The sequence below is a fragment of the Manacus vitellinus genome, unplaced genomic scaffold (assembly GCF_001715985.3).
Source record: "Manacus vitellinus isolate BGI_N305 unplaced genomic scaffold, ASM171598v3 scaffold_32_pilon, whole genome shotgun sequence".
In the NCBI taxonomy this organism is placed as follows: Eukaryota; Metazoa; Chordata; class Aves; order Passeriformes; family Pipridae; genus Manacus; species Manacus vitellinus.
This window is the reverse complement of record NW_021940460.1, coordinates 7419888-7447120: the sequence shown is the minus strand read 5'-3', so window position 1 is coordinate 7447120 and position 27233 is coordinate 7419888. Positions and strand designations below refer to the sequence as shown.

Sequence of the window (27233 nt, the reverse complement as noted above, 5' to 3'; positions counted from 1 at the left end):
CCTTTGAACAGAAGATTGATAAATCTGTAACATCACTTCCAGCAGAACAAGCAGATACAGCCATAATACATGAAAAAAGACTCACAGACCTTATTTCATGCAAAAAAAGATGTGGTGAAATAACTCACACATTAAAAAAGACCCACACGTTAGACCCAACACATATCTTACACTTTATTGTTTCTGTACATCAGGCTCCCAAACTAAAGCCCACACATAAATACAAAATTCATGTATCAATTTAGCTTACAAAACCACACTACATACAGAAATCTCCTAGATTATTACTCAGGCTGTTTTTCTTGCTTTTCCCCCCACACTTTTACAGGTTTGCTTCCCATTTTTGTGACCATCATGTGGCAACAATGACTCCTGCTGAGGGCTGAGAGCACCTTTGTTTCAGCAGAGCTCAGTCTCAGCTGGTGGAAGGAGCAGGGGCTGCCAGGGGGATGTTTTCTCACCTCATGTTTAACACTCCCTGGTCCAAAATCTTTAAGTACCAAGGACTGAAGGGTAAGGTGTACAGAATTAGCCACATTTAATATTCCAGCTGTATAAACAGACTAAGGGTGTATCAAGTGACCCAGTAATCCATTCCAGAAGTTGTTCTATTCAGGGACAATTTCTCAAAGGAAAACCAGGAATAAATAGCTGGGATACCCTTTTACTTCTGTACAAGAGTCCACACAGAGGTGGCTTTTCCTTTTGGTTGACAGCCCAGGTGTCTTTGTCCACCAGAGGGACATTAATCCTCCTCCTTCTCGATGTAGGGCTTGCTGGTGACACGTGCCATCTGCCGTGCCAGGTACCGGTCCCGTGCTGACATCACTGTCTCCTCGTTGCTCCGTTTGGCAAATTTGCTCATGCCCTCAGGAGGTTTCTGTGCTTGCTCTTTCTCCTCTTTCTCCCCTTCTTCTCCAGCTTTACGTTTCTGTTCAGACAAAATCCCAGAGCTGGAGCTGCCCTTCTCATCCTGTCTGTCTTTTCCCTTTCTCTCTTTTTCCAGATCAGTCTCTCCATCTTTTTCTAGAGATGGAGGAGTACTTTCCCTCCTCTCTCTGTATTTCTTTTCATCACTACCATACTTGTCTCTCCTCTCCTTTGCATGATCTTCCTTTTCTCTGTATTTCTCTCCTCTCTCCTTCTCTCTGTCATTATATCTGTCTTTATCATTTCTTCTTTCTTTCTCTCGCTCCTTCTCTGACCCCTTCTCCTCCCTCTCCTTTGCCCTCCTCTCTCCTCTTTCTCTGCCATGTCCCTCCCTCTCCTTTCTTTCCTTCCCCCTTTGTTTATCATCTTGCTCTTCCCTCCTTCTGTAGTGATCCTTACTCGTGTGATCCCCGTGCCTGTGTCGCTCTTCCCTTTCCCTTTGGTGATCCTTTTCGTGGGTCCTACTTCTCTCATAATCCTTTTCCCTGTACAGTTCATCATTCCCCCTTCTGCTTGGTCTGCTCTCCCCCCTCTTTGCCAGGTGACTTGTTTGGGCTTTGGTGCGTGGCTCCTCCTCCACACTGGATGAACTTGGTGACCTGGAATGCCTCTGGCTCTTGTGATGTTTGGCCTCCTCTTCACTGCTCACCGAGCTCTCTCTCCTTTTCTTCTTTTTCAAATCTACTTTGCTGTGTTTGTGTCTCTTGTCATCATCACTGCTGTCAGTTCCTAAGTCGGTATCAGCATCTGGATTACTCTCTTTCTTGACAGAGGGTTTCACTTTTTGTCTCTCAGACGGGCATTTGTTCCTTTCGGTGGATTCATCCTGACTGTCAGGTTTTTCTTCCTTTATCCTACATTTTTTTATGTTAGAAAAGAAAAACAACATTAAAAAGCCTGAAATCTTGGACTTTTCTACAAAGTGACTTCTGGTCAGGACTTAAGCAAAAGATGCTGCTGAAAAGTCTAAGAAAGCAAATCTGTCTGTGGCTCAGGTTCCAGGACTCCAGCACAAAGGATTTCTGCTAAGTATCTTTATCTGGTTCATTGGTGAATGTGAGCTGATGAATTTATCTAAAAGAATGACTTTGGTTAAGTATCTGCAGGCTCCATCTAAGGAAAAAGACATCCATTTGTATTCCTGTGTAAGCCTGATGGGAAGTTACAGGTTTCCCTATGTGCTTATTCCTCTATTCATGTCAAATAATTATCCAGAGAAGCAGCAGACTGCATGTTTTGTTGACTGAGGTAGGAACATGGTTTCCATTAGCAGTAGGGATTTTTTTAATCCAGTATTTCTGAAGCTCTCACTCGTGGCTAGATAGAAGTTAGTATCTTTTAACAGCTCAAAGATTCTTAAATGCAAAAAGCTGACCCCTGGAGGACTAAATTGGGCAGTAGAGCAGAAAGGTTCTGCTTTGTCATTCTCTTCTGGCTGATGAGGAAATACATGTTACTCACAGGAGCCACATGTCTCTTCTTTTTAATCACACAGCTCCAGGAACAGCCTGTGGTGACTCTCATGAATCAGCACACCAGCTCCTTAGTTTGAATGTTTGCTGCATGCTTGAAAGCATGGATAGTCTATGAACAATGACTAAAAAATATGCTGAAAAGCTTGGTAATTTATTTAGTAATCCCATTAATTAAACTCACAAGTCAAAGGTGAATCACTTGAGGCACAATTCTGAGATCTAAAAATGGAGCTGTTTTTTCTCTGTGTCCTGGTGTGCCACCGTAAGTAAAACCAAAGTTAAAATACACACCTGAGCTCATCTGAAAGCTCTGCTGGGAGCACCATCTGCAGTACTACTTGTTTCCCCCCCAAAATTAATTTTATGTGCCACAAAAGGAACATTTCCTTAATTTGCAAGACTTAGAAAGCACCATTTCAAATGATCTCTATGCAGAACAAAACCACACCATACTGAAGACATAATGGAGAATTTCCTTATTTCAGGTGGCTGAGTAACTTCAGTGATCATATTCTTTATTTAAGCTAAGAATTTACTTCCTAATAACCCAATCTCAGATCCAGATGATCTCTTAGTGAAAGCTGTATTTTCCTTGTAATGGCAAGCATTTAACTAGTGACATTCATGCTTAAGGCCTGTATTAAGTGAAGTTTAACCTGAGTTAATTGTTTCAAATGATCAGTTGTTGCACACCAGAAACATGGTCCCTTCATCACATTTATCCACAGGGCAGAAGTTCAGCACCTCAACTATCTAAATAATTCAGTCTCATCTTATTACTTTGCTTTGGAATGTGCATATATTAAGATTTTAAAATATTCCCACTGGATTTCCTATATATTTGATTAATTTCCTTTTACCAAAGCATCATCACTCAATTTTATATGAAATTGTAGATGTGGAATAAGTACAAAGTTAGAGACTCACATTCTTTTCAGGAAATTCATAGCCCAACATCATTTCCTATGACTTACCTCTCTGCTCATTATTTACCTTTTGTCTCCCTCATGATTCAAAATGTCTAACTTAACACAGATTTGATAAATTTTATATAAGCCAAATTACATGTAGGTTAGAAAAATACCAAGCAGTATTACAAGCATGACTGTCCTACTGATACTTTTTAAACAGCATCCCTCTCCTGCTTGTTTCATTTCTGTATCACTGACCATCATTTTACCAAATAATGCAGTTAATCACGTGTACGAAATAACCAGCTTAACCTACCAAGTGTTTTAGTGCTCTCTGTCTAACTCTCCAGTGAGTCTGGAATCCCAAACAGCCAGATGCTGGTTTTAATATCCAAAAGCCTGTTGGAATCACATCCTACCTGGCTTCACGGAAGCTGCATTTAGGCATTTCTTCTTCCCCTACCCTCTGGTTTAAAAGGTGTCTGTAAAATCCACTGAGATCCCTCTGTTTGGTCACATCCAGGTATGCTGAGAGAAAGGAAGGAAGGTTGGATTTACTGTGCCACAAATACTCATCACACACAACTCACAATTGGTAGAAACCACCGAGACTGCAATCTCCATCCTGGAGGTTTTCAAGTCCAAAGTGGAAAAAGCTCAGAGTAACCTGATCTGACCTCTCAGCAGACCATGCTTTGAGCAGGAGATTGAACAGATGACCTTCAGAGGTCCACTCCAACCCAATTTATGTTATGATCTTATATCCTGTGCTTTACATCCACTCCTGGGACACTGCATGGAATGCCTGAGGTAAGGACTGTAAACATCACTGTACCCCAGGCTTACGAGTCTTCCTTCAACAACTGACCCTCCCTCAAAAATAAAAAGTATCAACCTAAATAGTACTGACACACAAACAGAGGAGCTTCCTCTGTTCCTTTTGTAACCTCTACAGAGGAATATAAGAGACCAACTAGGATCTGATTCAGGATCTGCTAATCTGGTCCTCTTTGATTTTATTTATCTCAAGCCTCAGAAAGAGACCAGATGACAATGTTGTAAATCATGCCCAAGGTCATACTTTTTTTTAAGGACAATTATTTCAGTGTGACTCTCACCCTCAAGAGCTGACTGTCTTCTTTCTCTTTCCTCCTCCTCAGCCCTTTCTTGCAGCTTCTTCTTATAGGCTGAAGTCACAAAAGCCTCTTTGTGTGCAAACTCTTCTCCTTCCATTTCACGCTCTTTCTGAATTTTTCTTTCCATTCTTTTTTCTTGTTCCTTCTTTCTAATCTCGGCTGCTTTGAGGATATTATGGATGTACCTGGGCTAAAACAGAAGGGAAAAAAGTTACTGTGCTGAGAAGCAATTGAAGTGGCTGAGAAAACACAAATTGGGATCGATGGAGATGTTGGAGAAAGTTGGTAATGGAAGAAAATGGACCAAAGCAAGTCTAACGTGTTCTCACCCTGTTGGACAGCTATCCAAACTAAACTGTCATTCCCTTCTAGATCCCTAACATGGCATGCTTCCCAGGAACAAAAGAGGTTGCTGTATTCAACCAAAACAGTCATCCCATCTTTGACTAGGAAGATTTTTACTCTAAATTAAATTAAATGTTTTTCAATTTCTCATCCCTCTGTCTTCTGTTCTGTAACAGTCTCGCCTTTCTATTGCTGTAAAGGAGTGGGAAGCTTCCTTTTTTTACCCACAGAACCTGACAAGAGCTTTCAAATGAAAAAGAATAAGTAACAATGAAAATATAATTTGTCAGGCTAATTCAGCAGTGCTTTGAAACAAGGCACTGGGCTGTGCAAATGGGTTCACATTTCACCAGTGGAAGTCAATCACTTCAGTCTTCTGACAGTCCTCCAGTAGCTCACTGATGGAGGAGGAGGGACAATTTATATCCACTGGCTTAGAAACAGAAGTCTTTATCACCAGCAGTGTTGTTGTGCAGGGCCCATTGCCCCTAATCCTGTTATCCCACTGTAACATTCTCTTCAGAAACACCCAGAAAGATACACCCCAAATACACCAGAAACTGGGTGGGAAACGTGTGGTCTCCTGGCCTCGAGAACATCCCAGCCTGGGACTGAAGCACCTGATGAATTAACAGCTTTGCCAAGATTCTTGCAAATTCTTGCCTTGTGTAACAGCATTTGAGTCCAATCTTATATGAAATTTAAAGGAAATGCTTGTGGCAAAGCTTACAAGTTAACCAACCATGGTTGTTCCAAGCAGACAGAGGTAAGACAGTTGGCACACATTGCCAGGTATTGACCTTTTTGTCCTCTTGTCCAGATAACATTTTGGCACTACTTTCTTTCTTCTTCTGCTGCATTTCATCATAAATACTGTCATATTCATACACTGTAGCATCTTCCTCCAAAGCCTTCTGAATCTCCAATTTAGTCTAAAAGAAGAAACAGGGGAGGAGAAGAAAAGATATCAAAAAACAATAATGAAATCTTTGCTATTTTCAAATATTTCTTTCCTATATTGTAACTTAAACAGATCTATAGCATAAAGGTACCCAGAGAGTAAATGAAAAACAGTCCCTTACCTGTTTCATTGCTTGCTTTTTCAGTGCTTCTTTCTGAAGACTTTCCCCAACAGATGGCTGTGAGAAGGAAGCATTGCAGAAACAGAATTCATTACACTGACACAGCTAATATTATTTTTCTACCATTCTAACAAACAACTATAAAATAGTCCAATTACATAAGTCAGTCTCTCACTTCAATAGTATTTTCTGTAAAAACCAAATATCCTAAAAGATTTGGTATTTATTTCAAGTTTGAGCTGTATCATTAGCCCTGTATTTTCAGAAATAAGAACAGTGCTGAACAGCATGTCCTTCAAATGTTACTATTTAATTTCTCAAGATTCACATGCTAGAAAATAGCAAAGCTAATCTTCCCTAAGAAGAAACAGATCCTTACTGAAAATGTTTCCTAATCATAGTCTTCTAAATAAAAACTTTGCATTTTATTTAGTTTTTTCTTTTAATTAGTCTTGAACTAACTAAATATCTATCTTTTCTCAACCAACAGATAACGGTGTTTATTAAAGAGATCCACTGTAATGACAGGAGTTGTACTTGTACTTGTTTATGTAATTAAATATCTCTTAATCTTAAAGAGCAGAAATAGGAAGGGAAAATCCTTTTGCATTCTGGCAGCTCCCCAAGTTTTGCAACTTTGACTAACACATGCTCTGTATCACATTTTAAAAAGACAAAGAGATTCTGTAATTTGCTCTTAATAAAATTAAAAAATGAAAACCAACTGGCAGAGAGTTTGGCAGCAGGGATTAAGATCTTCTGAAATCAATCAGAATTAGCACCATCTAAATTCAAACAGATCCCCTGAACAAGAAGGCTTTTGAATTCATTTGCTGCTTAAAATAAAATAATAACATGTTGTGACCCCTCTTTCTTATCCTATTAACATTTTAACAGATCTCTCAAGAAGGAAAAACACCAAGTGCTTTTCCACAATTCCCTACAGGACAGACTGTAAACAGCACAAATCCTCTTTTCACTGGGTGATTTCAGAACAGGCAATGAGTGGTGCCAGGATGGAGGTCCATTATACATGACTCTGTGCACTCTCTCTGTGGCCCCTCACAGAGGTCCCTGCTGATTTGGCAGGTGGGCAGAGCAGACCCTGGCCCTGTGCTGAGCCAACAGTTCCCCCTCAACTCTGGGGAAGACTAAAATCACACATTCTCACCTCTATCTGTGCCTTTACCCAGCTGGCATTTTAACAAAGACCACAGGAACGCCGTACCTTTGGGACCTGTCACCCACCCAGGATGGGACTAAGCAACAGGTACAGACAGAGATCACCTCTAACAGATTTTTATTCTGCTGTGCAAACCATGAATAATAAAAAGACTTGTAAACTTCTGAGATACTACCTTCAGAAAGGCAGTATCTCAGAAGAGTACCAAGTAATTCTAAATTCAGCAAGAGAAGGTGCTAAGACAACACTCAATATTTGGAGAGGTACATAAGGCATCACACAATAGCATTTACTGCACTCTGGACCTGTGCTCACCTCCCATAAACACACTAGTACTGACATTTATAAGGAATACTACAGTCAGAGAAACCTGAGACACAGAATATTCAAAATATTCCTTCCTAGCTCCCTCAAAGCAAAGGACTCAGACCAGTAAAAACAGGAATTTGGAAGGGCACATACTCCCACTTTCCTGGTGCTTTAGCTCCCACCTGCAAACTTAGATAAATTCCATGTCTGCTTTCAAAACGTTAAACCTTGGGGTTAAACTACAGTGCTAAAGGGAAAGCATGATGTGCACTTGCCTGGAAGAAAAACCCTGCACTGATTCTGTGCTCATCATCAGACAGCAGCTTCTCCTTCCCTCTCCCTTACCAGGTAACCAGGTAAGGAAGCAGGGCACACTCAGGCTTTAGGAATCCGAGCTCAGCAAACATGATGAACACACAAAGTCCTCTGTGGTCTCGGGGACTACACCCTGCCTGCTGCAGCTTGCTGATTGTTTGGACTAGAACTGGATATAGTCTCTTATTTATTTATGTAGCCAGTTGATTGGCTGACTGGGGGAAGTAGATAGTGGATTATTTAGTTTAAAACAACCTATAGGAATCCTGGCTTTGCTCATTCAGTATTTACATCTGGCTTTTAAACTGAAAAACTGACGTTGAGAAATAGTTTACAATAATGTACTCGATTTTATGACATATACTTTCTTTTGAAAATGCCATAAATGAGTCAGTATAAACTATAAAGACCCATTTTAAATTGGCATAGAACACATAACAGCTTTACACAGAGGAACTTGACTTCCAGAAGACTTGGCTCTTGGGAAAGAAAATGGTCCTTTGCTTGACACATTGAGGGTCATCACTGAAGGTTTCCTTTATGGAAAACTCTTATACTAGTTTAACAGAAAAGTACAACAACAAAGGATCTCCCCTGTGCTAGTCCAGAAAGCAGGGGCTCAGTAAAACACAAACCAGATTCTGCAGCTGTATTTACAGAATAAGCTTTATTCCACCAAAATATCTGAAACACAGCTTAGAATGTTTTCCTTGTCTGCCTACATGAAATAAATGCATTGATCCAAAGACTGCACAAACACAAAAGCAATCTATAATCCTCACTCCTGGACATATGATGGTGAAGGAGTCCATCTGCCATTTGTCTGGAGTGGCAGTGAGTGTACAGAAGACAAACACCTTCCCCAGTGGTTTATGGGGGACAATTTCCTGTCATGCTGTGAGCTCTGACAGATGAGAACTTCCCGTCCCTTTGTATTGTTTTTACTTATCAACTGCCCGTTTATTAAAGGTCCTACAAGCTCAGCAATCTGCCTCATACCTTCTCTTTCCCTGTAGCCAAGCTATTCTTCTGAAGCACAAAGCTTATAGTTCAGTATTTTATGGAAGGAGAAAATGTTTTAACCCTATCCTGTGAAACAACACAGAATCCATGCAAAGCAAGGGACTCTTAGAAATGAGGCTCTCACTGCCCTGAGACCATGGGAGACAGCTTGTACACAACTGAAAAGGTTATTAAAAAAAAAAAAGGCAATAAATTCCCCCAATCTGCTAACACTTCCCATTGTTCTCTCCATTTCTTATCTCCTCCGGGTGTCTATAGCTTGTTTCAGTTTTAGTGCTTGTGCTACCTTCTTATTTTTATCCCAAAGGCAAACACTCCTTGTAAATTTTTTCTTAAAATACTTTCTTTACGTTGCTCCCAAACGACCAAAGAAGAACAGACATTCAAACTGGTGGTTTCTAGGAAGCTACATCCTTAAATCTAAAGCTGAGGATGCCTTGTAAAAACTCTCACAACTATTTTAAGAGATGCTCTCAAAGTGCATGCGAGGTGTCTCATTTGTTTTTCCCCACTGACTGCCACAAGAAGTATGAGACCAACAAATTCTAACATAATAGCTATTATTAATGGAATATCTCCTATTAGCTGCCTAACCTGCCTCCTAAGGAAAAGCATTTCTGGTTGCTTCAAAACCCCAGGCATGGTACTTATTGATAGACAACATAAGACATCACTCCACTCCTTTTTTAAAGCCAGAAGATGCTTCTGCTGTAATATAACATGTTATGAAAGATCCATAAGGAGGCTTTGCCCTTTAACACTGCCCTTTTGAATTCTCCACGTGCTGCTTTGCAGTAGACACGTAAAATAAATTACCTTTGTTTAAAGTGAAATCCATTTTAAAGAGAAATGAAATGCTTCAGTGATGTCAGCTAGACTACATGCAGTTTGATTTTAATCTCTCACTACAACCATCCAGTTTCAACTGAATGCACAGAAAAAGATTTGACCAAACGGGAACAACAAGATAATTTGCAGTGAAAGAAGCCCAGACAATCAGCCAGTTCACAAAAAACAAAGCTTACATCTAAACTGAGCTACTCATCCCAGAACACTGCACTGGTAAAGACCGAGAAATAGGCACTTTGAGAGAAAAATTCATCACACTGATTTTAGGTGTCTACTTTAGAATGAGGCAAGTTGTGCCTCAGAAGTATCTGCATCTTTGCTGACCATACAGGGAGCTCAGGGAACTCAAGTGCAGCCACCTGCATGTGCCCCACGTGGCCACATCTCTGCCAGGCTGAGATCTGGCTCCGCTCACTTCATCCTTCTCACATCTCAGGCTCTGAGATCATTGGGGTCGTGACACTTTGGTACCAAAATGAGCTACTTACACCCTCATGTATATGTATTTAGGAGGGAATCCTTAATGCTTGCCCTCACAGGGATCTGTACTATCCAACTACAGCCTGCACATGGATATTCCCTCAATGCACAGGAGACTCCAGTCTTCATGAGGAAAAAAATAAAAATCACATCAGGCAACAGATTCCTCTCAATTCACACACAAGTCAGAACTACTACCAGAAGATTAAGGGAATGAACATGAAAAACAAGTCACATACACAGAATTAGCTTTCCTTGGAACTCCCTCCTAGCTTCCAGAAACCAGGAGATGAGGGACTTCCTGAACTTGAGGATGCATCTGGTCCATTGTTTGACACCAAGAGCATCCCTTAATTTGACTAATCCATTTTTAAATCCATATATATTTTTGGCCATGCCACAATATCCTGTGGCAAGGAGTTCCACACTGTGTACAGAAGAATCCCCAACTTCCTCTTGTTTAGATTAAACCAGCCACCAGTTACTTGGTAATTCTATAATATAACCTCTTGTTCATATTATGAGAAATGGCAACATCACCTCAGTTCCTCTGAACCATTCTTCATTCTCCATACATCCTCTTGAGTTACTCCTGTCCACTTCCTCCTCCTCAGAAAACTCTTTAGTCTACTTAGTCTTACTGTGCCTGGAACTGTTGCATAAACTCTGGTCAGCACCAATCCTTACAACTTAGAGAATCCTTTTTTCAGTCATACTGTTCCTTTGCAAAACTGCAAAGGGAATGGGAGGATCTGTAAGCAAACCCAAAAATCTGAGTCCACAATTTCTGCTTATTTTCAGCTTCTGCCTGCTTAAATACTTCATTTATCTTTTATATGGTCACTAAAAAACCCACCAAATCCAGCTATACATTCACAGAACTATCCACACTGACTCCATGATCTTTTTCCTGAATTTAGCACCTACTGAGGTCTATGTGCAGTTATTTTTTGAGCAATGCTTTTCAATCTGCAGGAACAAATCAGTTTTGAAAGGCTGGTAAGGTACAGGAATATGCTGGGTAATTCTGATACAATCAAGGAACAGAAATTTTATCTGCTGTACCACAGAGATAATTTCAACTAAACTCCAAAGGTAAAACAGAACAATGAACACTGGGAATACTGACAAGCCACCTCTGAAAACACAATGCATGAATAAGGGAATAATCTCTTTGGAGAAAATGAATAGATCACAAATAACAGTAAGTCAGAATGGAAACTCATTTCTATATTATAGTTTGTTGTTATAGCATCTACTCTCTACAACAGGCTTTCCTGGGGGCAACAACCTTTTCCTCAACAACTCCTCATTATGAAGACAAATAATTCAGAACTGTATTGGCTACAAGGGACTGTAACCATCTGGTTTACTTTTTCCCAGTCAACATTGCATTTCAAGAAAATTTCCACCCTAGATATTCTGTTTCATATGAACTAAACCAAAGATCATCTTCATTAGCAACTAACACCCATTAATGTACTTAGCTACAGGGGGAAAAAGAATCCTAATTCCTTCAGCAAGGATACAGGCAAAATCTTAATGAAATATGCATAGTAACATTAAAAAAAAAAAGGGAGCAAAAGTTTGGTATCTAATATATAATCACAGACCAAGTCAGGTGTGCAGATTCCCCAGCACAAACTTTATTAGAGTTCAGTTAAAAATACATGATCTCCAGACATTTGAGATGTAGTTCTGACTGATAAGGTAGCAGACAGGAAATGAAACCCCTCCCAAATGCTGCTCCTTATCTGGAAAAGCTCTGAAATTATTACAGAACTAATAAAGTAATGTTGCTTTTTTCTAAAAAAAACAATCTTCTTTGATAAAGGCAGTTATGAGATTATTACTTTTTGCTGGGTATGTACCATACTGAGCATGACAACTTTTAAGAGTCTTATAAAGACTCTGGCAGTGAATCTGTCAGCCTTTCTGAGAGGGAGGATACTTGAGCTGTTAAGCTAAAAGTTGGCAAACAGCATCATACACTATTTTTACTAGAATTATTAGCATTCATTCTTTTTGCTTTAATATTTAGATACTGAGAGAAAATGAAAGAATACAAGACAGTCCCCTACTCGGGAAGGTTCCCACTCCAACTGTGTAATGTTTAATGACAACAGATTAAATCCAGCTTATTCCTGGAATCTGGAAAATGTGGGGTCAGATCCTTAATGTAGAGAAAGACACCAAATCCCAACTGACAGGGAAAGTGCTCCTGCCACTGAGGAGACAGGATCCACTGCCATCTCCATTAGCTGCAGTTAAAGGAAAGCCTCCAGAGCCACAGAGCCAGCTGGGAGCTCAGGGGAAGGGATGCACCTCTGAGGACCACAGCTAAGTGAGGGAGGAGATGGGATTTAAACACATCCCTGTTGTCTCTGCTCACTGTGAGCTGCACTGAGGCACTTTCATGCTGAGGGTTGAGTGGGTATCACCAGAAAGGCCCTAAGCCCTTTCATGCCCTGTGTAATGGGAGCTCAGACACCTTCCACAGCAACACTCTGGATGCTGTGATGGAAAAAGGCTGGGAATTGCTAGATTCAGGCTTTGACATAAAAAATACAACTGCTAGTTTATTAAAAAAGATTTTAAAAAACAAATATTTCATGAGTCAAAAACTGACCAAAATTATTTGAAGCTTTATTAGCCTTGTTTTTTTCAACCACACAAAAGAATGAGCACGGAGCAAAGCTCTAGGAAAATAAGAACATCTTTGTAACACAGGTTCTGTTTCTAAAGTTCAAATTATACAAAAGCTCAACTTCTTAAATGTTAAAATTCTAGACTATAGGTATAGGTAAAATTTATTTTCTGGGTTTTGTGGAAAAAAACCCCTAAGTATGTACATAATGACATCATGACTAAATTACCACAAGTAATTCCAGATTGATAAAGCCCAGAAAATTGTAACATTACGTTCAGAGGGCTCCATCCATGTGGAGAGTTAACTGCACAATCCAGAGTTTCTATTTCTTACCTGCAAACTACGAAGCTACTGGCTTCGAATCCTTCACAAATTCTGTTTTAGCAGATGGGTTTCCTAAGGGCCCCAGACCAGCTCATTCCACAGCCCCTTCCTGGATGATTCCCGTGTTCCCAGAGGCATATCCAGGTAGGATTTACAGCACACACCGCCCTCTACTGGGGCAGGTAGGGAGCGACTATTTTGAAGGTAATACTTAAAGATTATAGAAAAGAACACTATCGTGTAATATCACACATCTCCTTTTGCTTTAAAACTTTTGGGTTGTACAGCCTTGCTTTTGTTCACAGTGAGTGTGAACATGATAAACCAGTTATACCAAATTTGGGTGGAATGAGCTAAAGGATAAAATACAGTTAATAATATCCTTAAAGGGTAAAATACACTTAATTACCACACTTTAGATTAATAACTGGGGAAGACCTGTTGATTGGTCTTTCTATTTCCAAATGTATTCACCAGTGACATCCAACAAATCTTATTACAAGCTACAATTAACTCCTGCCAACAGGTTGCCACACGTGCTGAATTTTTGAACAAGTTTACAGAGAGTGACAATCAACTCATCAATTCCATGTAACTCACACTAAAGACAACACAGATCATGTTTCACACCCAAATCCAAAATGATGACACAAATCCTAGTGACACTGCCATAACCTGATGCAGGCATTAAGAACTGGACACAAACAATTTGCAAAATACAGGGCAAAATTTCAGAAGAAAATTGTTGAACTGACCTCTTCATCTGACTCATCTGCAAACACCGAGAGCTTCTTTGAAACGAGATTTTTCTGGGGCAATTTTTTTGGCATAATAAGCCCATATCTAGAGAAAAGAAAAAAAAAAAAGTTACTTACAACAAAACACGTGGCATGTTCCGAAGCAAAAATCTGCCACTCACCATTTCAGAAGCAAAAGCTCAGTGTCAATATAATGCATCAAAGTTAGATGTGAGCCAGCAGAGTACTCGGCCCTGACACACACCTGTCAGATAATCCCAGAGCTATTGCTATCTTCTTCCATGTAAAGCTTCTGGATGTAAATTTGTGTCCTAAATTAGGCACAAACCCCTCTTGCCCAGAATTCTCCACGGGGTTTTCTTTTCTCCCTCAGAGAAGTAAGAAATGACTGTTTAACCTGAAGGGATTTAGCCTTAACCTACACCACAGTGTTGTGTAGCTACGTTTGCAGTGCAACAAGAAGTTCACCTGTTTTGCTGGCGATGTAAACCTCAGGTTTACAAAGGCCAAAGGATAAGACTTACAGTCTGCTTATGTCACGCAGAGACTGATTAACCACATGTAGACAACTCTTCCGCAGACACGGCCCACTTCTGTTAAAAATACCTCCTTTTCGTACTGAGCAACCTCTAAATAAGGAATTTCTCCCCCGCCTGCCTTTCCCTGAGTCCATCACTGAGTGAATGGTTGGTCAGAGTGTATCTCTGAGCTGGAGCATCGCACCATGGGGGGGTACAACCCCACCGCTGTGACCGCCCTGAACCCTCCCCTCAGCTCCCTCCGACCCGGCTGCCCCCGGGGCCGGCGCTCGGGGGTGGGAAGCGCGGCTCTGTGTGAGGGAAAACGGAGGAAATTCCCTTCCCTAAGAGTACGAAACACCTCCGGGCAACACCGCCGCTGCCTCAAGCGCCTGCCCGCTGTTTGGGGTTCGTTTGCTTTTAATAAACACAGGTTTAAATTCAGGCCAACACAGCGGGGCTATGCCGCGGACACCCGTGACGGGGGAGTTGTGCCAGAGCTCGTCCCCACCCTCAGCACCGGCCCCAAAAACCCCCTGGCGGGGCCCCCCCCCTTTCCCCCTCGGCACTCACTGCTTCCCCAGCGCCGCCATCTTGCCCGGCGCCCGGTGCGCAGCGCCATGCTTCCGCGGCCGCAGATTCTTCTCGGCCGACGTCCCCCCACATACTTTTCTCCGCCCGTCACCGGGGCCCCCACGGCAGCACGCGCGCCGTCCGCTCCCAGGAGGAGAGCGGAGAGCGGGTGGAGGGGCTGAGAGGCGGCCGGGGCGATTTTTTTTTTCAGCGGCCCGGGCTGGTGGGGCGAAAAGTTGCTCGATAGTGAAGAGGGCTCGTCGCGGGCCGCGCGACGCCCTGATGGGGAGCAGGGGGCGCCTCTCCGGGGCAGTGCGGCGGAAAGCCCTGAGGCGAGAAACGTCCCTGAGGGGGGAAAGCCCCTGATGGAGCGAAGCCCTTGAAGGGAAAAGGTCCTCGAAGGGAAAAGCCCCTGAGGCACCCCCGGCTATGCCCCTGGTGGTCGCCGGTCCCCGGGCCGGGGGTGCAGAGCCGTCCTGCCCCCCTCAGTCATCACAGACCTGTCACTTGTTGCCCGCTAAAGACTGAAAGAGGAGTTTTAATTTCCCAAAATATTATTAAAAAAGTGATTCTGCCAAAAGGGACGTTATTGGAAAGATGAAATCTCGCTGCCGACAGTGCAGTTGCTGTAATATCAAGCTTTATCCCAATAAGAAAGCTTTTTGTGTTATATTAACAGTGTTGGGCTTTTCTGCAGCGTGTTCGGAAGAATGTTACAAAATGCTGATTAATAACCTCTGCTTAAAATTATTCCAAAAAAGTCATTTAAGGTGACTGAATCTTGAAAATTTTTGCTGTATCATTTATGAGCATTGTAGCTGGGGAGTCATAAAGTCACTGCTTAAAAACACCCAAAACTTTATTCAAGCCTTTAAAATTCAGTAGCTATATTAGAAAAATTGTTTCCTTTAATGTTTTTATTACTTTTTCTTAATAATCCTTAACAGACTTCCTATCATTTTAACTAGCAATCCCTAACAAACTTCAACCATCTTAACAACAAATACTTATGGCTATGCTTAAAAAAAAATAGAAAAACAACAGTTAATTTAAATTTTAAAATTTGTGAAATACTAGAATCACAAGGGTTAGACGAGGAATTAAGAGATTTAATTGGAGGCACACAACAACTGGATGCCAAAAGGAACTAAGGATGGGGTTTTTCACTGTGTTGGCTCCCTGTGATCTCTGCGAGTGCCAGGCAGGTGTGAACCCAGTGGTACAGGAACTCGGCTGGAGCACAGCCCTGCTGCCACACCGCCGCTTCAGGGACACCTGCAACCAAAAAAGAGCTGTAACTACAAGAGGGAAAGTCAAAAGCATGAGCAGTGTTGCCCCAAAATCAAAGAGAGGTCATCCCATCAGCAGTGCTTTCCCTGAGTCCAGTAATTCCACCCTGCAGAATGGTGATGTTTTGAAAGGCACCGAGCATTATCGTGACAGTGACCTGTCAATCACAGAAGTGCTGACTTTTTATTATAATTTATTATTATAATTTATTATCATTTATTATTGTACAAAGTGCTCTGCTATATTTTAATGCTAAACTTTTGATAATCAAAAATACAATGAGAAAAGTGCTTTTTTTAATCCAAGTTCAGATTTAAGAGTAATATCATTCAAAGCTTTTACTAAGTGCTATTAAAAGTCATCACATAATCATGCCATAAAGGTTGCTCTGTCCACAGAACACAGGTTGTTTTGTGCTCTGTTCTATATTACAGCACAAATATATGGAACATACGTGTATTACCTGATGTTCATTTTAAAGGAATTCCTGTAACTGTGAGTTATACCTGCATTTCATCCTGGGAAACCAACCTTTCCTAGCATACCAGCAAATGGCCAAAGCTGTATTCTTTAATCTAGTTACATCTTTGTCCATAGCTGTAGGAACATCAGATGCTGTAGGCCTGCCTTGTTCTTTCCAGTGAATTAGTTTAATATATATGAGGAGAACACATGAAAAGGAACCATGACGGCCTCAAGTGTTTACTCTTTATCAGCAGGCAAGGTACTGTTGATAAATATCTCCAGCTAAATTAATAACTCTTGTCCAGGTTTGTTTTTTAACAGGCCTCTCAGATCATCAAGGGAGAGATCTCAACAAGAACAAGTAATTTCTCTTGCAGAGATATTGCAAATAATAATAATAATAATAGCCTCTTGAGTGCCCTGGCACCAAAAAAGCCCATGTTTATTAAAGGAGAGAAAGACAGGCTGAAAACCAGCTCCTGTTTGTGGCCAGTGAGTACATTAAGCACTTGGCAGATGGTGTTTACAAAGAGGAGGGCTCACGCTGTCCTCCCACAGTCATGTTCCTGTTTGGAGCTGGGTCAGTCCCTAGGGCAGGGCACAGAGGTCTGAAGTAGATTTGCTTGCCAAAAGAACCATCATTCTTCATATGTCTTCACATATTACTTGCCAAAAGAACTCTCATTCTTCATATGTTTATCTGGAGGTGTACAATGAGATCACTTGTTCTGGAAGCTTTCAAAGCTGATCTGCTCCCCTTTCTTTAAGGCCGTGAATTTTGAGTCTAAATTTTAAACAGGTTGACTTCTAGTGACCAAAAAAGATTGCAGATATTTAGGAACCTTTATCTGTTGTTTAATCTCTTGTGAAATCAAAGTTAATTTGTGAAGTAAAGACCTTAAAAGTACTCAGCTGAAGGTGGCCACCGACACTATTTCTGAGCTGTGCCTGGGAACCTCACAAGGAGTTTATAATATTTACCAGTGATGCAGTCCAGCAGCTCTGCTTGAATTTGCACAGATGCAGCAGTTGGATCAAAGCAATAAATCTCCTGAATCAAATTGTCATCAAGTTTCTGCAATGCAAAGAACAGAAAGAGTCAGGTGGTGATGAAAAGGTTACAGAATCAAAGACGGCAGAGAGAAGCATACAGGAAATCTATAGGTAATGAATTATTTCACTGCCAATTCCCCCTTGGCAAATTCCACTGAGTCTTCCTGAGGGAGTAATAATAGAAAACAAACTCTCAGCGATTTGAAGTCTCACCAGTTTACACTGACTCCAGTTCTCGATCTCCTCTGAGCCCTTCCAGTCTGGATGCAAAAGCAACAGCACAGCCTTAATTATGTCGTGGAGCAGAGCTGGGGGTTCTGCACAGCTCTTTACTCCAGCAAAGCTCTCGGCACCGAGTTTCCGGACACACTCGCGCAGGTCCTGCAGCATGAACCGCTGGAACAGAACCCCTGGGTGCCTCACCTTTGCCACCCGTTCTGCCTCTGCAATCAAAAACAAACCCCCCATGAAGTTGCTCAGAAACATCTGCTACTCAAGACTTACATTATTAACTGACGAGCTCTGCTCTCTTTGTGATTAACTCTTTGCCTCCTTGATTGATTTGTTTGCAGCCCAAGTATCCTACCAAGCTTCTAAAAACGGATATGTGCTTGAGAAGGGGACAACACAGGGGAAGCAGAGGTCCTGAGACCCAAGGGTTCAGGCCTGCAGACAATTCTGTGACATTCAAATTCTTTTGCTCTTAGAGCAGTTCTGAGGAGGACAGGCTAGATCCCTGAGGTCGACAAGGCACCTTGCTTCACACCTCTGATTTCAGCACAAAGTACCCTGTGAACCAGAGTTAAAATCTAACCATTCTGTTTAACTGTGCTCCACTAAGCTCTTAGGCTTACTCAGAAGTTGTTTACATAAACCAAAGATTTGTATTTGTCTTTCCATACTTGTAGGAAAGATACCTTAGATGTGATTTTACTGAGATTCCTAATTTCACTCCTAAAAAACCCTGTCTTGTCTCTATGCACAATACCCAGCACATAGGTTGGTTCTGTTTCCTCTAGAGACCTCCACAGGATCTCCAAGCAGGCAGCTTGGACCATCTTTAGCATTTTCTGCAGGTCTTTCTGTTCCTGAGGTGGTAATTTCTTGTGGTGTCCAATGCTGATATCAAATATGCCAAGAGCTTGTCCTGATACGTCATGGAGAGGTACTGCAATGTGCTGTTCTCCACGGGCAGCAGTGAGAGCGGCCTCTAAACTGTCTGTGCACCTAAACAGGTAATCCCTGAAATAAAATGTACTAGATTTTATCATTCTGGTTTCTTTTGGTCATTTTCTTAGCATATTTTAATAAGATGTCATTCATCTCTCACTGTTAAGGGTATTACATTACTAAATCATAGGTTATTTCCTTGAGCTGAAATATGCACAGCTCTAAGTATCATTCCAGCCAAAGGAGAAAATAGCACTGGGAACAGATATTGCTTAGCCAAGGTGACTGCTGAAAATCCTAAATATTTAACAAACCTTGCTTTAAAAACAGTTTTCTGTTTATAAATGCAGTGACAATATAAATCCATAGAGTTTTATAAAAAGTAAAAACAGCTGCTGGAACAGCAAATAGCTGTTCAAGCAACTTTGACCACAGGGATGATATGCTTGAAAGACAAGTCTGTGAGGATCTTGACAGTGGAAGGAAACAGCCAGCTGAAGAAAATGAGACTAATGTGGCCAGGAAAGGGGACAGATTAAGCTAAAGAGCAAAATGGTTCAGTGTAGGCTTTAATCCTGCAAACCTTGGCAGCTCAGCTACTAAGTATTAAATCAGAAGTTGTTTTTGGAAGCCTAAACTCAAAGAGAAAATACCCCTCCCCCCTTCACAGTTCAGTGTCACGTCTGTACGCACCAGGAGCCTTGACAGTGACAGAGCTACAGCCAGACACTGTCACAGGGTTGCACTGCCAGGGGCTTTGTGCAACATGGATCATGCCTGATGTAGGCTGAGTCTAAGAGCAGAGGGGACTATTCCTACTCTGGCCACTGGAGCCTACCTTAGCAGGTTTTCTTCTCTGAGGAGAAGAGCAGGAGAGCTATGGATTTCTTTTTGTCCTGTGTTATCTGTAGTGATCATCTCGCACAGAGCCTGCCAGAGAGAAAAGAGAGGTTTAGCTGCATCCAAGAAAGGAACAGATATTTTGAAGTTTGGAGGGAGAGGAAATGGCTTATTTCTTATAGGAAACTCCCATGTCCGTTCAAGGGGTGGTTTAAAGACATCTCCCAACAATGCTTGGTTTTATTCCCACACTGTATCACTCAAGATACATGAAGAATGTGCCCTGAACCTCCCTCAGCCAGACTATTTAATCCACCCCCAGGCTCCACACTGAGGAACACCCACAGACCTAGAGGCTTCCATTCTTTTTCCCATCCTTTCTCATGTCATGTTTGTGTCAGTGAGCCTTGGCACGTGAAAAGCACAGAGGGGAGTGAGTGACCTGGCTATCAGGAAGCTAACAAGGGAACAGTGCCGAGCCTGGAATGACAACAGAACACTGCCAACATAAACCATGCTTATCAGAGGAAGCAGCTGAATTATGGCTACAGCAGATGTCATACAGACTTTGGGATGACATGGGATCGGTCCTAAATATTGCATACACTTTTCTTCTTCTTAACTCGCTGGTACATGAAGTGACAAGCTTCCCAGGGCCTGAGTGCCTGCTGAACAACTGGAATCTGACCTGCACAGAGTGGGGGCTGCCTTTACAAGCTGCCTAATTGGGAATCAGCCACTTCCTGAGCTGTATTTACATCTTGGCTGCTGACATTGGTTCAGAACAAAGAGCTAATACATTAGCTGAAACGTTCTTTTTTCCCTATAAAGTACCATAACTTTGACATGCAGAGAATCTCCACAGAAGAGCATCTCCCTTCGTGGAGGTTCCAGACAGCAAAGCTATGGATGGATGGATGGGTGTGGGGTTTTGCTCTATTGGTTGCTATGCAGCAGTGAGCACTGAGGTAGGAGAATATTCCCTTTTCCCATGGAGAAGGTCTATACTAGCACTGCTCTTGAATTGTTTTACATGGGAAGATGGAAAGAATGAAGAAGGATCTCCTTTATAGAGGGAAACTTCCTTCTCTACCTTTGTAGCCCTTTTGTTGCATGGGCAGGCACAAGAATCTTGGGCAGGCTTCAGTTTTAACAATAAAACCATTGGGAAAACACAGGCACTAGGGCTGGCACATCTTCCTTAAGCAGCCTTTCAGCCCCTGACAATTACAGACCTTTTCTCTGCAGTACCTTGTCTTTGGCAGGCTCCACCAGGTACATGGTGACGGTGTGGATGCTGGGTGTCCTAGGATACAACCAGCCCAGAGCATAAACAGCCATTTGTAGGACATTTTCCCGTGTGCAGATATGGTGGTAGGCTTTGCTGAATGCATGGGAAACTCCCTGTGAAAGCAGAATCCTCCATATGAGCCAGACAATTCCACAAGATTTGGGGGGAAAAAGCTGGGGAAGTGTTCGTGAAGCAAAATGGTTGTAAGAAGTTACTTTAATCTGAACTTGTAGAGCTGAAAAGTGACTGTGAAATGTCCTTTATCAAATAATGCTCTAAAGTTTCCCAGTACCAGGTCACAGCCAAGTGACTGGTTAAGTCCTAAACTAGATTAGCCGGTTTTTAGTGGAAATAGCCAAATGGACTGGTAAGGCTGGCTTGCTGCGCTCCCTGCTGTCCAGATGATGCACCCACACTCAGGTTGATTCCAAAGAGCATCCCAAAGAAATCCGGGCTGCTGTTGCTTACTGTTATTCCACCACGTAAAAAGTAAGGTTTCATGCCACTTTATGGAAATGAACACAAAAATGAGGTCGAGAGCTTCAAGAAATAAAAGCTGCTATCTTTGGGCTTTGCACAAAAAGACAGTTAATTTACCAGTCAGGAGAAGATTAAATAAATTCCTGCTGAAGTGATAGCTCAGTTGGTTTCAGGTAAGACACTATTAAGGTGTCCTGCTCACACCACTTTCCCCCTATACTGCAGAAAGGGACCAGTAGATCTTTTCTTAGTTGTACATCTTACGTTTACTCAGAACAAACATGTGAAAATCACAAGTTTTTTGCAGATTGGACTAAGAAACTGCTTTCTGATGGTGCCCACCTGGTAGAAAATGATTTCATGGGTCAGAAAGATGGTTTTCTCACACTGGTCCCGAAGAGTGTCAAGTCCTAGAATGCCAAAGACTCTCCAGCGAGCATCATACAGGGGCAGCACCAGGAGGGAACCTTTCCTCTCCTCCACTGGGCGCTCAGAGTTCCAGAAATGGATATTTCCGTGGAGCTGAACTCTTGGAACATGGATTGGCTTTCCTTCATCAACAGCTGCAAAGCTGAAAAATAAATTTATGAGGAGGTTTGTTGGGAGGAGCAGAAAGCCTTTAGTGAAACAGTAAATACTGCAGAGCTTTGATCTCTCCCTGCTTTTTGGCATCAGAGGAGGAAGGTGTGAGCTCTGCACTTTGACCACACCCAGCAATACCACATTTACCACTTGTATCCGAAAGATAGTGGTAATAAATAAGTCACTCTTCATCCTTAGGACATTTTAAAACATCAGCTAATGAATGGAATGAAAAGGAATACAGAAGCAAGCAGCAGTTACATTTAATAGGTTTGAAGCAGCAATATTTAAAGAGACAAGTATGTCTGGCTTTTGGAAATGACAAGTGAAGAGGCATGAAAGCTGTTTATAGCATAAACACTAGGGAGGGAAAGGCATTGTTCTAAAAAAATATCCTGTGGATATAAAATTGTGTATGGGAATTAATTTTTAAAGAAGGAAATGTAGGCCCAATGCCACAGACATTTGCTAAAGGATGAGATTCATTAGACTGTGAGCTAATATCCCCAAGGAAAGGAGTGAAATCCCAAACAGAGCAGTTCTAAGAAGACTGTGCAGAGTATAGGACATTTTTAGGATATTGGATCCTTCCACAACAGTCTCTCAGGAGGTTTCCTCTCTGGAGTACTCCATGACCCTCAGTTTCCAGTGCATCCCAAACACTGCCCAGTACCCCTACATTCCAAATAGTTTTGAGAAAAAGGAACAGTTTTTTGCAGCTTTTCTTACCTTATTCCTTTCATGTGCCTGTGAAGTGTCTGGTTCAGGACGTGCGGAGCATCGTCCGCAGTACAGGCCACGTAGCGCAGGAGAACCTGGCCCTGGCCCTGCTCTGCTGGGAGCTGGTTCTCTTCCAAAAGGGCAATGTAGGCACTGATCTTCTTGTTACCCCCATGGGCTTCTGCATCCTAGCAACCAGATGTTTCCCATTACATTATGGACATTAGCACTGACCACTGCATTTATTTCATGTCCTTAGCACTTGTCTCTTTTGTGCTGAGGTGCTGCTCTGGGTCACTGAGTCTGGGTGTCACACACCCCCAGCGGGACGTGGCCGTGTCTGCCCAGAGCACTCTGTGACAAGCAAAAACACTCAGTATTTTGACTGGCAAGGAAAATGGATTTCTTGTTTCCTGCTCTTAATGGGGAGAAGTAAATAATATAAAAATAATCCCTTACTATAATCCCTAAGCAAAAGTCCTGTGGATTTCTTCCCTAATAGGAGATTTCTTTGGGAAAAAAAACACAAACGAGTGCCAGAGTTGCCACATTTACAAACCTAGACAATACTAGAAGAGCACTTCAGAGAGAAGTTTGGCTTTGAGGGGGGCTTTAATAGTGAGGACAAACAGCTAAAGTTGCAGCTGTAAGTTAAAAATGAAAATATTTCCACTACAAATTAACCATCTTTGTCCCAAACTGACTCTGGTGTGTTTCATTTCAGAAGCTCCAAAACTATAACTATGGATTTCCAGATCTGATCTGAGTCAGTTCTTCCAAACTGAGCTATAAGTTTTCATGAGATTTCTTCTGTATTGGCATAGCAAGGACAGGAATCCTTGCATTGCTGATCTATCAGTGACCCTTTCTGTGCATAACCACAGGCTCTCCTGAACATCAGCTAAGTATAGGAAAGCACAAGGAAACAGCCTTAGAGCAGCTTCCCAGGCTACCTGTGAGTTCCACTCAATTCCAGGGTTTGGAATCAGTGTCCTGACCGAACAGAAGCACCTCCTGTGCTCCCTGGGATGCCCACCTGGGAGATGGCCTTAAGCACTGCTTTGTACACCGATTCCATCCTTGCTCCGCCGGTCTCAGCCGCTTGCTGGATGTCCTGCAGCCATTTCCTCCTGGTTAAGCTTTGCAAGGACTCCCTATGACTTTGCTCCACACTTGTGGTCAGAAATCTCACCAAGTTATCAATAGATTCATCCTCATTGCCAGTTAACTCAGAAGCAATTAATTCAAGGAAGGTCTGGAATACCTTTGGGGATACCATCTCCACTCTGCTGAGCTGGGGGTATTGGGAGCAAAGGTGTGCCTTTGCTAGTAGAAAAAAAAAAAAAAAAACCAAACAGAAAATAAGACAGACAATGTAGTTGATTAATCAGTTTTGCAGAATATTAATCAAACCCTAAACTGTCTTTGGATGGGGTGTTCTAGTCTATTGTTCTGGGTTTCTTTCAGATATCTCCTAAATGGAAGTTGTCACAGTGACAGGTAATCTCCAGCTTCCACACTGGATTCCTCCTTTCCTCTGGACGCCTGCTTTCCCTCCTAGTGAGAAGGAACCCTGCACAGCACTGGTTTCTACCCAGGTGTTGGTCTGTCCGAGCTGTCCCAGCCCTGCGCAGGCTCTCCCCAGCCCCGGCTCTGGGCTCACGGGGGTGCTCTTGCACAGCCTGAGGAAGGTGCAGGCGCCTGCCTGGCTTCGGGATTCACGGGAGCTCTGTGACTAACGCTTCCATCATTTTTTCTGCATCCTGATTTCAAATCCTGTTGGACCCGAAGATGTCCCTGGTCATGGCAGGGGCTGGACTAGATGACCTTTGAAGGTCCTTTCCAACCCAAACCATTCTATCATTATTATCACCGATTTCAGCTGTAGAAGTAGCAAGTACTAACTGGCCCAGTCATGGTGGAGCTGCCTGTTAATGCTGTCTTATCCAGCTCATCATCTAAAGAACATTCAGTATTCTTAATTTAATTTCTGATTTTCTGACAGAACTAGGATGGAGAATTTTTTTATGGTATAAAAATATTTGGATATTCACCTCCTCTTTCTTCTCTCTTTACAAAAAAGATGAAGAAAGAAATATGCATGAAGTTGAATGCAGTATGATCACTTCCTTCACTACTGAGCCACAGCATAATGCCTAATTTTCCCCATTATATCTAATGTTACACTTTTCATTTACAAGGAAAATGAAATAATTCTACTCACTCTTCACTCTGTTTCCATCCAGGAGCAATGCAACGTCTGTGAACCTTCCCCCCAGACCTGCTTGTTCCATGTCTTTGAGAGATTAGGTTGAAGCTGCTAGAAATAGTTTTATGTTGCTGGTATTGATTTTGCTATGCTCTCTTTCTATTTATTTGTCCTTTAGTTTATGAGCCCTTCATGGAAGGGACTATGTCCTTCCATATTTCCATAGTCTGTTCTGGCATGCTTTGAATACAAGAGAGCAGTAAAGTGCCAGTTTTTCCTGGCTGGACAGACAGTCATCAAACATGACAGGTTGGGGTGCTCCCCATCCCACCAGCTGCCTCCAGTGAGCTAAACGATAAACAGGTTTTGGTGCTTGCCAAAACAAGCCATTTTTAGTGATCTGCAGCAGAACAAGCAGCATGAAGATGAGCATGGAGATGAAAAAAACAGTCCTCTCCACCCAAGCACACATGCAGACATGTTCTTAATTGCTAACACAGTATTTCAGAACACCTTATACCCACTTGTTAATATGCATGAGGCTGCCAGACAGGTTCAGGTGAACCTGCAGTGCTTCTGTCTGACCCAAGTCTATTTTGTCAAGGACCAAATTTGCTAAGTTTATTCAGAGAAATGAACCAACAGAGAAGGGAGACTCGAAGTTGCTAATTCATGAGAGCTGTGTGACAGTGTGGATTACTATGAGCTATTTGAGAATCATGGGGAAAGCTGTTCTCTCCTGTGAGGTACATTCCTGCAGCAAGCACAGTAAAATGTATCTATTAAAAATAGCTGGATAACACAGATGGACTAGACTAAAAGTGCAAACATGTCCTCAGGCTTTAGTGTGTTTTTTCACTGCCATATCACATGTATACATTGCATATTACAGCTGAAATAAGTGTTCAACACATCCCAATGTCATGAAAGCACTGAGCTACTTCTCTGCCTGGGAGTCTTGCACAGAAGGAGGAGATGGAGCTGTGCATTAACAAACAGGTCTGGGTAACTGTTCCTTTTCATTTTACAGCTCATACCATGTATGCTTATGACTGCTTGCAAAACCAAACTGGTGCTTGCCAGCAACCTCACTAGCACCGTCATTGAATGGTTGAAGGTCTACTGAGTTGTTCTCCCAGAGCAGAGCTGTCTCCTTACCCTTCATCAAGGCCTCTTTTTTCATGCCTCCCATGAATTTGCTCAGAACAGCATCCACCTCTTCCAGGTCCAGAAACCCATGTCCATTGCTGTCCCACTTTTCAAAGAGTGCCTCCAAAAGCAGTTTCCGTTGGGCCGCCCGAGCCATGTGGTGAACCTGCAACAGAGGAACAGCTGGTCTTGGGTAACTCCTGGACACTGATGCTGGGTGTCTACACAGTGTGGGCACTGCAGTGCTCTGCCACTCACATCATTCCTATGGACCAGGCCAAATCTGTACATACATGGCTCAGACCTGCAGATGAATCATTAAACCTGGGAGATACTTAGAAACACTAAACACAGGTGACAGTTCAGTTTACCAGGCTGGACCAGCACTGCAGAGAGTTATTTCACAGGGAACAAATGAAGCCTGTGCTGGATTTAAGGTAAGGTCAACTGAGGTAAATGCAAGTTTCCCAGAATACAAATGTCTCCCTAGCAAGAACTAACCACAGCCTTGTCAGTGACACCCAGAGATGTGACAGTTTGTATTTCTGTACATTGTTATTTTGCTGGTGCTGCCCTGAAGTGTGTGGGCTACAAGCAAATGCATGTACCATTTGTCCTCTAAACCCAGCACAGAGGGATAACTGGCTGGAGTGGAATCCTCTCAAAGGCCAAAATACTGGCAGTGTGTGCTGTGTTCAGTGAGGACTGGAGAGCTGTCAGATCCAATATCTCATTCAAATTAGGTCAGCAGCACAGAGGGAAACCAGAAAGAGGTCTGAGGAAAACACAGCTAGAAAGACCCACAGAGAGACACACAACAGACCTGAAGTGATATGGGGCACCCTGATGCTGTGCAGGAGGAAGGGGAATTTTTTTTTCAACACATGGCAAGAGCACCTTGTAACTTAAGCACAGAGAAGCATATGCACACTAACATGCAGCCATGCACATAGCAGACCCAAACACACTTGTTTTAAAATCCTCCCCAAACATCCACAACCTCCTGTGTACATGCCAGTGCAGTAGGTCAGAGATCAGGTTCTTGGCTATTATAAAGGTGAATAAGCAGAATGGAATGTTTTGGGCTCTTTCACAATTAACTATCAACTGTTGTCTCACTGAG

General features: G+C 42.3%; 2 protein-coding genes across 2 annotated transcripts in view; both read right to left on the bottom strand.

Annotated features, from left to right (window-relative positions):
• Positions 1-149: 149 nt before the first annotated feature.
• On the bottom strand, positions 150-14889 carry NSRP1 (nuclear speckle splicing regulatory protein 1). The gene is made up of 7 exons (XM_018076812.2): positions 14862-14889; positions 13768-13855; positions 5880-5936; positions 5598-5729; positions 4435-4642; positions 3736-3844; positions 150-1784 (listed from the first exon to the last, which is right to left on the bottom strand). The coding sequence occupies exons 1-7, from the start codon at positions 14879-14881 to the stop codon at positions 746-748; spliced, it is 1653 nt and encodes a 550-aa protein (XP_017932301.1). The 5' UTR covers positions 14882-14889; the 3' UTR covers positions 150-745.
• A 564-nt stretch (positions 14890-15453) lies between these two features.
• Positions 15454-27233, bottom strand: part of EFCAB5 (EF-hand calcium binding domain 5) — a 36823-nt gene continuing 25043 nt past the window's right edge. Inside the window, exons 10-19 of the mRNA XM_029961391.1 lie at positions 26120-26276; positions 23789-24078; positions 22762-22940; positions 21793-22021; positions 20931-21083; positions 19678-19769; positions 18658-18911; positions 17883-18112; positions 17598-17691; positions 15454-16136 (exon numbers count right to left, since the gene is read on the bottom strand). Of these exons, the coding sequence (XP_029817251.1) occupies positions 16009-16136; positions 17598-17691; positions 17883-18112; positions 18658-18911; positions 19678-19769; positions 20931-21083; positions 21793-22021; positions 22762-22940; positions 23789-24078; positions 26120-26276 (1806 nt within the window). The 3' untranslated portion in view covers positions 15454-16008. The remainder of the gene's footprint in view (positions 16137-17597; positions 17692-17882; positions 18113-18657; positions 18912-19677; positions 19770-20930; positions 21084-21792; positions 22022-22761; positions 22941-23788; positions 24079-26119; positions 26277-27233) is intronic.

What these genes read in the sequence shown, in the direction of transcription:
- NSRP1 (XM_018076812.2), bottom strand. Translation starts at nt 14,881, where the DNA reads ATGGCGGCGCTGGGGAAGCA. An exon ending in ATGGCGGCGCTGGGGAAGCA is followed by an intron (nt 13,856 to 14,861) that starts GTGAGTGCCGAG and finishes TCTTTTCTCTAG; the next exon opens with ATATGGGCTTATTATGCCAA. An exon ending in TGCAGCTTCCGTGAAGCCAG is followed by an intron (nt 1,785 to 3,735) that starts GTAGGATGTGAT and finishes AAAAAAATGTAG; the next exon opens with GATAAAGGAAGAAAAACCTG.